Here is a 10283-nt window from a genome sequence, read left to right on the forward strand (position 1 = left end):
GGCCAGCACGGCCAGGTCCTGGGGCTGGGGTCCTTCCGGTCAGCCGGCGTGGCCGGGGCTGCTCCAGCCGGCATACAGGGGGTTAACGATAAACCTAATGCTTACTGGTTAATCTTATACATCCCTAATGCTAATTCAAATCCGACGAAAAAGGTCCGAAAAAGGAATAATTTCTGCAAATCGAAATCCTGGCTTGAACACTGAGGTTCTTTCCAAAAGACAGAGAAGTGTGGGATGTTGAGCGAAATGACAAGAATAAGTGAACAGTGGATCAATTTTGAAAATAGGCCTCAAAAGTGATGTGTGAACCCCATCCCCAGTGTGGTGTGATTTCAAAGTTTGCAGGCCCAGCATCAGACAGGCTTGAAAATTCAGCCTAGACAATATACATCTTAATTGTAATTGTCTGCCCAGCTGCATGGAGGATCTGGGCTCTGATGTTCTGCTCGCCCTGTCTGTGTGGGGAAACTCACAGCTGCCAGTGAGAACCCTACGTGTAGCGGGTGAGGAAGTGGGGTCAAGACCCAGCATGTGGAGCTGAGGGGAGACTTTTCCCCATAGCGAAGAACACGCACAAGATATTTCAAGAAACCCAAGAAGATATTTACATGGGGAGGAGTCTAGTTACAGTGCAATTCCAAATGTTGCCTTGTACTCAATGGCAATGTCAGACTTTGCATTCCCTCTTGGGATGTGGGTCAAGCTGGTGTGAGGAAGCACTGATTAGGGGGATATACCGGATGCCAAAGTGACTTGTGCCCCGATCCAGCCGGGGCTGCTGAGGAGATTGAGCAGTAAGTTGTGTTCCCCTCCAGTGTCGAGGCCAGAGCTGGAGGTCCGGATGGGCTCTGTTAGGCAGTCACAACTGTGGGGTCCCAGCGGTGTGTGTGAATTACTTGGCCCTGTTTGCTGGTCTTTAGGCAGGCTCTGATCTGCTAGCCGAGAAGCCCATGTCAGCTGCAGGCTGACAGCTTGTTGTCAGTAATGTGAAAATGTAATTTAAAAATTCAGAAATCTGTCTGGGGTTGGGGGAGTGACAGCTAAGCTATGGACATCAGCACGTTCCTCGCTGCATTTGAGCTGGAGGACCCGCTATGATTGCTGTCCAACTGCTTTACATCATAGCATCTTCCCCAGCAGGTCGCTCCATAGGTATATCACACCTTTTACATTTAAAAACCAGTCTGTTTCTCTTGTTCTGTTTTTAGCATGGCTGACAAGAACAGCGCCCTGAAATGCACGTTCTCTGCTCCTGGCCACAGCACCACTCTCCTGCAAGGACTGGCCTCGCTCCGGGCTCAGGCGCAGCTGCTTGATGTCATCCTCACTATAAATAACGAAGCGTTTCAGGTTCATAAAGTTGTCTTGGCTGCCTGCAGTGACTACTTCAGGTGAGAATCTGACAAGAAAGCAGAACCAGGCATCTCTTCCTTTGTCTTTCCTCCTTTACTCTCGGAAGGTTGGTGGGATGCTGTTTGTGAAAGTAAGCAGGGCTTTGGAGCTGTGCTCCGGCTCCGCTCCAGCTCCAGGCAAAAATCTGCAGCTCCACTGCTCCGGAGCTGCTCCGGGCTCCAGCTCCGGGCTCCGCTCCAAAGTCCTGAAAGTAAGGGCCGGCTGCTCACTCACCCCGAGTAGCACCTTAGTCACACTGAAGTCAGCGTGCGGCGTGAGCAGCTATTCAATTCTAGGCCTTGGTCTCCTTTCGTAGGCAGCATGGGCAGTGCTCTCTGCTGCCAGGGAGGGAAACAGACCTCAAGCCACCCAGCGGTGGCTGTTCCTCCAGCTGATTAAGGAGGGTCATCGAGTGGCTCTGAGCTGGAAGGATGGTGGCCACAACCACAAGAGCCTCCAGGGGAGACGTTAGGTAGCAATAATGCAAATGCTAGCTCATTATTTTCAACTGTTACATGTTATTTTATCTAAGATGTTATGGCCCCCATTAAGAACATCAGAATGGCCACCCTGGTCAGACCAGTGATCCATCTAGCCCAGTATCCTGTGTCTGACCAGTGCCAAATGCTTCAAGAGGGAATGAACAGAACAGGGCAGTTACTGAGTGCTCCATCCCGTCGTCCATTCCCAGGTTTAGGGACACCTGGAGCATGGGGTTACATCCCTGACTATCTTGGCTAATAGCCACAGATGGACCTGTCCTCCAGGAACTCAGCTAATTCTTTTTTGAACCTAGTTACACTTTTGGCCTTCACAACATCCCCTGGCAATGAGTTCCCCAGAGTGACTGTACGTTGTCTGAAGAAGCACTGCCTTCTGTTTGTTTTAAACCTGCTGCCTGTTCATTTCATCCGGTGACCCCTGGTTCTTGTGTTATGGGAAGGGATAAATTACACTTCCCTAGTCATCTTCCACACCAGTCATGATTTTATAGACCTCTCTCAGATCCCCTCTTTTAAGCTGAATGGTCCCAGTCTTTGCCATCTCTCGTTACCAGAGTAGCTGAGCATCATAGTTTGGCTGGACGTATCCTTCCAGCACCCCCGGGAGGCAGGGCTGTCACCCTCCTGGTACCAATGCAGAACTGAGGCAGAGAAATAAGCTAACTTGCCCTAGGCCAGACCTGGAGTGAGTCTGACGCAAAGCAGGGCATTGGACCCAGCTGTCCTGAGTCACTAGCTAGCATCCTCACCCTGGGGCCCTCCAGCCTCTGTCAAACTGTTATTAATTTACAGCGCATTTGAGAGCGGGATCTCGTCCTGACAGGGAGGTGGCAGTTTCAAATGCTAAGGGTACGGGGGGGTCCAACAGGTGTTTTGATCCCTGTGTGCCACAAAGAGTCTGAGTTTCATTGGAGTTCTCGCCGAACGGCCGTTCGACCATGGGAGCTAAATGGGCAAAGGGCCCAGGAGGTGGAGTCGGCAGTCCCTGGAAGTGCCAGCTCCTGCGTGGCCTGAGGGGCCTGGCTGCTGGATCCCGATGATCAAGAACACCAAGCACCGTGTGCAGGGACGTCTCCCACCACGTTTTGCTGCCGCTCCAGGCTGCCTTGTTGTGTGTCTGTTTTCTTAGCCAATCCAGGAGCTGTGTTTTTTCCATTATCGTGAGCCCTAAAGGTTTCTCGCTCTCCCTAACAGGCAGGCGATTAACGATGGAGATGATCGTCCACCAAATGCTAATAGCACCATTTGTATTCATCAATGCTGTATGCAGTGCCACTGCTCGGGTGTTTTCACAGCCCTAATTGCCTAGTAGGTTTCTTTTATAACTTCTGTTGTGCTAAGTAGGGCTGTCCTGGGGAACAATGGTAGCATAATCTATCCTTTGAAAATACCCTGGTTTTTATTCAGAAAGGTGGGGGGAGGAGAGAGCAATACATGCCTCTTTCATACTTTTCTGTAGCCTGTATTTCAGAACCATAACACCTTTTAGAGGAATTGCATTATTTCACTATTTCATAGAATCACAGGACTGGAAAGGACCTCGAGAGGTCATCGAGTCCAGTCCCCTGCCTGTTTCCTTCTTCACCTTCAGCTTCTCTGCCCCACAAATACGGATGCATCCCAGCTGGACCGAAAGCAGCAAACTGCTCTGGGAGATGGTTCTGTAGTGGGCTTGTAATATAATGCTCCTTTCGGTTGCATGGACATACAATACCAGGCTATGGAAGGCCCATTTTATAGCCAGGTTTCGCACTCAGCTCAGCTGTCTGTGTGCCCACGCTGGACTGCACCAATCCTTCCGGCACAGTTTTGGGCGGGGAATTGCAACTCCCTTGCCTCTGATGAAGTCCCCAAGCCATTATTTTACTCCTGTGTCTAACTCCTTGAAGGTACAAAATCAGTTTCCTTCTCTCCAAGGTGCCCCAATTTAGGTAGCCGTGACCACCTAGTTAAGACCTTTTAAATCAAAGGAAAGGCCATTGGAGAACATGTCAAACAACATCCCCATGGAAAGCCTAACTCCTCCAAACTGCCAGATAGTTGTGAGGTTGGGGAGGGGCACTTTCCCCCTTCCCGGCTCTTTTAGGGTCTATCTACCCTGCAAGCGAAGGTGTAAGGAGTGCGGGCATGCCGGCCCATGCCAGCTTTCATCTGGATAGTGGGGGTAACCAGAGCAGTGAAAACATGGCAGCACCTGCTTGCCGTCTCGGTACTAGCCTGCCAGGGACCCTGGCGCAGTACTTGGCTTGTGCTGAAGGCCGTGCCAGCCCGTCTTCCCGGCGATTGCTCCCTGCACTAGCTAAATGAAAGGTAGTGTGAGTATTCCTCTAGGCGCTGCAGAGACAGCTTAAGTTGCAGTGTAGATTGCGGCTGCTCCGTGATGTTTCTGCAGCCTCCTGCAGCAGCCCCAGGGTGATGTACAAATCCAGGAGGGTGGAACTTGGAAGGGGGCCAGCTGGGGAGTGGGAGGCCCTGAAGTGGGGGGAAGCACATCTCCATGAAAAGCCCTTTTTAAATTGCAGACCTTTTGAACCTTTATTCAGCCTGAGCCTGGTTTTGGTGAAAGTGGCTCCTCATTGCTTCTCCAGCAACCTGTTTGCGAGAGGCGTTTGCTCCCCGCGCCCCTCTGGCAATACTAGCTGAGGCATGCGTTCGCAAAACAAACCTTTGCACTCATGCTCCCCACAAGTAACAGAAATGGTGCTTCAGTTTAATGTAAACTTATAAATGATCCGCGGCTAGAGCCCCAGCACGCCCCCAGAGCGTGAATCTGGGAAACGCAGCCCTAACCCAGAACAGCTCGACCAGTTTACTAGCTTTGCCTGCAGCACTTGGCTCAGCGTGTATAGCCCGTGGAATTTAGAAGCCTCCTGACGAGGGGATCCAGGGCCTAATCTGTGCAAGGCCTGGTCAACTGATTTGCTCACAGCTGTGCTGTAACTAGATATTGTTTTTAACTGCCTGCTAGACCCCTGCCGTCCTCCTGCAATACAACAGCAGCTTTTGGAAGATGCTGCAAACTTGCAGTTTCATCGGGAGTGGAGAATAGCCCTCAAAAACAGTAGTGGCTGGCAGGGAAGTACATAATTGCAGCAAATATTTATAGCTAAGTCGTTCTCGACCTCCTCAAGTAAAAACACTGATGGTCCTTTAATAGGTTTGTTCCAGATATTTCTGTGAAGTGAGTAAGACTCCGCAACGGATGCCTGGCACTCCTAGAGCGGCGGGTGTATCAGGGCTGTGGCCAAAGCGTGCTGGGCATTCGCTTCCGGCAGGATGTCTCAGTGACAGGCCAGCAGCGTGCTCTCTGCAGTTCTCCATCACGATTACCAAATGGAATTTTATACTCAAGAAAAGTCAGATCCTTGTATTGAGATTTGCAGCCAATTGCAAAGTTCTCCATGTGTCCAGAATCTTAAAGCCATTAATAAGTTCATACACAATACAATGGGCCAAACTGAAATCCTTGTCTGAACCGCCCTGCTCCATGTAAATCCAAAGCATCATTGAACCTCCAAATGCCAGTGCCTGTAGAAATCTGTGCACTCTCATTGCATCCACAAAACCCCCATTTGCACTTGCAACCCAGGAATTTAGGTGAGCCGTTAACCCTGCTGGTTTTTGCAGGAGCAGGATTGAGACCTTATTTTTTTTATAACTGGAATATTTGATTCTTACCTTCCTTGTATGTTCCATGCATAAGTTTAGTTATTTCTGTTATTTCATGCTCCCATTTCTCTTCTGCAGTTAGGCCTTTCAAGATGCTGTGCTTTGATTACCAGCCTCCCCCCCCCCCCCCCCCCCCCACCCCCCCCCCCCAAAAATCTTAAGGTAGATAGTGCATCATTGGAAACAAAAATTTCTCTTGTGTTTTTGACCTTCAGGGCAATGTTCACAGGAGGGATGAGAGAAACCAACCAAGATGTGATTGAACTGAAAGGGGTATCCGCAAAAGGACTGAAACACATAATAGACTTTGCTTATAGCGCTGAAGTGACTCTCGATCTCGATTGTATTCAGGATGTGCTGGGAGCTGCAGTCTTCCTCCAGATGGTGCCTGTGGTGGAGCTCTGCGAAGAGTTCTTGAAGTCTGCGATGAGTGTTGAAACGTGTCTTAATATTGGGCAGATGGCCACCACCTTCAGTCTTGCGTCCTTGAAGGAATCAGTGGACGCGTTCACCTTTAGGCACTTCCTTCAGATTTCTGAGGAAGAGGACTTTCTCCACCTGCCCCTGGAGCGCCTTGTCTTCTTCCTGCAGAGCAATAAACTGAAGAGCTGTAGTGAAATAGACCTCTTCCACGCTGCCATCCGCTGGCTGCAGTATGACCAGTCCCGCCGTGCCAACGCCAGCCAGGTGCTCTGCCACATTCGCTTCCCACTCATGAAATCGTCCGAGCTGGTGGACAGCGTGCAGACCCTGGACATCATGGTGGAAGATGTCTTGTGCCGGCAGTATTTGCTGGAGGCGTTCAACTACCAGATCCTGCCCTTCCGCCAGCATGAGATGCAGTCTCCTCGAACCACCATCCGCTCAGACATCCTGTCCCTCATCACCTTTGGCGGCACCCCATACACTGACAACGACCGGACTGTGAGTGGCAAAGTGTATTACTTGCCGGACACCAATGTGCGTCAATTCAAGGAGCTCACTGAGATGGAGGTGGGCAGCAGCCATGCCTGTGTGGCTGTGCTCGACAACTTTGTCTACGTTGTGGGGGGGCAGCATCTGCAGTACCGCAGTGGGGAGGGAGCTGTTGATATCTGCTACCGCTATGACCCCCACTTAAACCAGTGGCTGCGCATCCAAGCCATGCAAGAGAGCAGGATACAATTTCAGCTGAACGTCTTGTACGGCATGGTGTATGCTACGGGTGGGAGGAACCGGTCGGGGAGCCTGGCCTCCGTAGAGAAGTACTGTCCCAAGAAGAATGAGTGGACCTACGTGTGTTCCCTCAAACGCAGGACGTGGGGGCATGCTGGGGCCACAGTGGGAGGCAAGCTGTACATATCGGGTGGATATGGAATATCAGTAGAAGACAAAAAAGCTCTGCATTGTTATGACCCGGCAGTTGATCAATGGGAGTTTAAAACCCCAATGAATGAACCCAGAGTCCTGCATGCCATGGTCAGTGCAAATACCAGGATTTATGCCCTAGGAGGGCGCATGGACCATGTTGACCGTTGTTTTGATGTATTGGCTGTGGAATACTATGTGCCTGAAACTGACCAATGGACAACCGTGACCCCTATGCGGGCAGGTCAGTCAGAAGCTGGTTGTTGCTTGTTAGAAAAGAAGATCTATATTGTGGGAGGGTACAACTGGCACCTGAACAATGTAACGAGCATCGTGCAAGTGTATAACACGGAAACGGATGAATGGGAAAGGGACCTGCATTTCCCAGAGTCTTTTGCTGGCATAGCATGTGCTCCAGTTATACTACCACAAATAACAACCCAGAGATAACCATGTGCGACTGTGCTGTCTGTGAGCTCATCTCTTGTGTTGCATGGTCTCAGGACTGTGTGTTGTCTCTTTGTTGTTTGCAAATATCGGTGTGTGTTTCATTTGTTTGGGCGGGAGGACGGGGGAAGGAAGGAGGAAAATACCTTGCATTCCCTTCTCCAGGAAATCTCCTCCTCCTCTTATGTAGCATTCTGGCAGCGTGTTCCATCAGAAGCACTTGTCGACCAGTTAGACTTAACATATGCTACAGCTAGACAAGGCTCTTTGTTGTTGTTTTGGGGGGGGGAGGATGCATTTCTCTGCCTGCCCATCTTTTTAACGAGGTCATGGATTGCAGGCAGGGACCGCTCAGGAGTGTGTGAAGTACTGTGGGATGTTTAGTTGAGTTCCGATTTGATTTCATTAATGTTTCACAGTTCCAAAAGCTCACTGGGGTGTGTAGATTTGTGTTGTCTTGTTGTTTTTAACAAACAAAACCAAACTCTTTATAACATACTGACCTCCAGAAGCAATAAGGGGATGCTGGGAACTAGACGAGATGAGGTGCTTGGATTCTGACGCATGTTCTTGGCTTCCCAAGAAGTGATTTTTTTTCTTTCCTTTTGTCTAATAGGATACAGGTTCTCTCTGTTGATTCTGTTTGCTCTTCACCAAATGGGACAGTTTAATGAAGCTCCTCCTCCCACCCCTTCAGATAACCATGTATTGTCCTACTCAACAAAACTCCCCTTCCCTCGGGGCGCCCAAAGTGTGCAACCTTCGGGGGCCATGTTGGCAGCTCGCCAGGAGCTGGAGTGCGTTGCTAATTGAATCTAAACATGGAGGATTTTCATAATTGCCAATAAAGTGTGTGACATCCCTGGCAATAAGAACTTTGGAGTTGTTCACTGTTTGCACCCTGATGATATAGGCAGAAGGCCCCCAGAGCTGCTTTCTAGGGCCCCACTGACTGTGTCTTTCACATCTCCTTCCCCTTTGAGCGCATTTCCCCTCCCATCCCCTATGCAAATTTACCCAAACTGGGTTTTTTTAAATACTACCAAAGAGCCAGGTGGTGCTTGTCCTACTGCGAAAAGGTTCCCTCACCACTCCATTTATGAATAAGAACCGTCCGCTCCTAGTAAAACAGAAATCTGTGAAATGTAAAGTTCTGTTGCCCCTTAAACATTTTAGTCTTTAACTAGAGATTCATTTTAAGAGGGCTTTGCAGTGTGTGAAATAGATTTGTGTTTTCTGCACATAGAAGGTTATTTCGTCTCAGATATGGTTTTTTTTTTTTTTTCAGGTCAGCTTTCTAAGGAAATTGACCTGTTGGTACATTGAAGTTTCTCCTTTTATCAGGAATTCTGTGCCAAGGGCTTCATTATATTTCTCTTTTTTTGGTGTATGCAAAATTTTGAGAAACAGTTCGGTTCTGGCATTACATAAATGCTGAGCTGTCACCTTTTATAGGGAGTATAAAATGTCTGTTTTGCTAATGTATCGTTGATCAGGCCTAGTTCTGCCCAAGTGATAAAGCATGAGCTTCATCATTCAAATTCATTTGGCGATATCTTTCTCTAGGACTTAAATTCAGGTATTTGAAGAAGCGATACAGTAAGTATGCATGTTACCCACCTAAGCCCCAAATGTGACCTGCGTTAAAACGACCTGGTGAAAATGTAATTCTCCATCTTCATTCTGTATTTTGCCAGTGATGAATGAATAAAAAGAAAGCCCCCGTTTGCTGCAGACGTACTAGAGACACTGCAAAAAAGGTGGCTTACCAACGAATGGACAAAATTTGAGAGGAAAGAAATGTTAATAGAAGCACTAAAGCAACAAAATAACAGAGCCCCTTTTATTGAAGTATTCTACCTCTGCATGTTTATCAGAAGTTAGTAAACCCCAAATGTAATCTGCCTTTTTTCTTCCAGTTGCAAAGTCCATGTAACTTTGCCTGGGTTTCCTCCCAGAGGAACACTTCAGTGCTCTTCCCTATTTTTTTCCTATATAAATACTCTTTCTATGCCAGCAATGTAGAGCCAAAGAGCAGCCCTCTGATAACAAACCAAGGTGCTCACAAACTACCCTACCGTAAACAAACCAGACAGCCTGCACGAAGGATGAGGTAGGAACCTGGTGCTAAGGAAAACTGATTTTTTTTCATTTCAAGCTTTGATGGTGGTGATTAAATTGTTGCAGGGAAAGAGAAGAGGAATATACTTTAGAAATTATGAAAATTACATTCTTGGGGTCCTTTTTAAATTACCCTTATGGAAAAAAAATCAGTTTGAATTTATCTTTGGAAGGGTGGCTTCCTCGATAGTGGGATATAAAAAGCCATTCCAAAGTGGGCATTAATTAAGCAGACTTACTGTAGCGTGACACTTACCCACTGAACTAGCCTGGTCACTGTACTCCCCTTCAAGCCCCCCATGGAATCTGTGCTAGGGTGGGCTTCCTGATCCTCTAGTTGGAGACGGCTGGCAGAGCAGTGCTATGCGCCATCTGTGCGTTAATGGAATGTTCTTTTTATAGATCTATATCAAAATAAAATTATTTTTCATAATGTTAACTTTCAAAATTCTAGCTGTTCTTAATCTAAAAGAAAGTGGCTGAACTCTTGTGAAAATGTGTATCTTGCATACCAGTAATAAAAATTGTTTTACTCATGTAAAATACATAGTAATGGCTCTGAGCTGTTATATACATAAACTCTGTTACCCTGAAAATAAACTGGGTTCTTCGCTGGATAGAAGCTACTTGAATGAACACACAATAATACTGCTTTGTTTCTCAGATGCACAATTCAACAACTTTGATTCTTAAAGGGACTCAGTGAGGGCAAAAGGTTCAGCTTTCCCGTATGCATTCTCCTGTTACGAGTCTGTCATCTGGGACTGAGTTTGCTTGGAAACCATCTACCTATTTACAAGTAGC

General features: G+C 47.9%; 1 protein-coding gene across 3 annotated transcripts; it reads left to right on the forward strand.

Moving 5' to 3' along the window:
- The first annotated feature begins 1209 nt into the window (after positions 1 to 1209).
- KLHL26 (kelch like family member 26) lies at positions 1210 to 10022 on the forward strand. 3 transcript variants are annotated; one of them, XM_034755450.1, is made up of 3 exons: positions 1263 to 1391; positions 3090 to 3203; positions 5780 to 10022. In XM_034755450.1, exon 3 carries the CDS (start codon positions 5784 to 5786, stop codon positions 7359 to 7361), a length of 1578 nt encoding a protein of 525 aa, XP_034611341.1. In that variant the 5' UTR covers positions 1263 to 1391; positions 3090 to 3203; positions 5780 to 5783; the 3' UTR covers positions 7362 to 10022. The 3 variants fall into 3 exon arrangements, with proteins under 3 accessions (XP_034611340.1, XP_034611342.1, XP_034611341.1); XM_034755449.1 differs by lacking the exon at positions 3090 to 3203 and having other exon boundaries at positions 1210 to 1391; XM_034755451.1 differs by lacking the exon at positions 3090 to 3203 and having other exon boundaries at positions 1262 to 1391; positions 5916 to 10022.
- The last annotated feature ends 261 nt before the right edge of the window (positions 10023 to 10283 follow it).

The sequence above is a fragment of the Trachemys scripta genome, chromosome 22 (genome assembly GCF_013100865.1).
Source record: "Trachemys scripta elegans isolate TJP31775 chromosome 22, CAS_Tse_1.0, whole genome shotgun sequence".
Lineage (NCBI taxonomy): Eukaryota > Metazoa > Chordata > Testudines > Emydidae > Trachemys > Trachemys scripta.

Bases quoted from the DNA above. Each gene is read 5' to 3' on its own strand.
- KLHL26 (XM_034755449.1), top strand. From the start codon at position 1,210: ATGGCTGACAAGAACAGCGCCCTGAAATGCACGTTCTCTGCTCCTGGC. The intron at 1,392-5,779 runs GTGAGAATCTGA...TTTGACCTTCAG, and splicing joins GCCTGCAGTGACTACTTCAG to GGCAATGTTCACAGGAGGGA.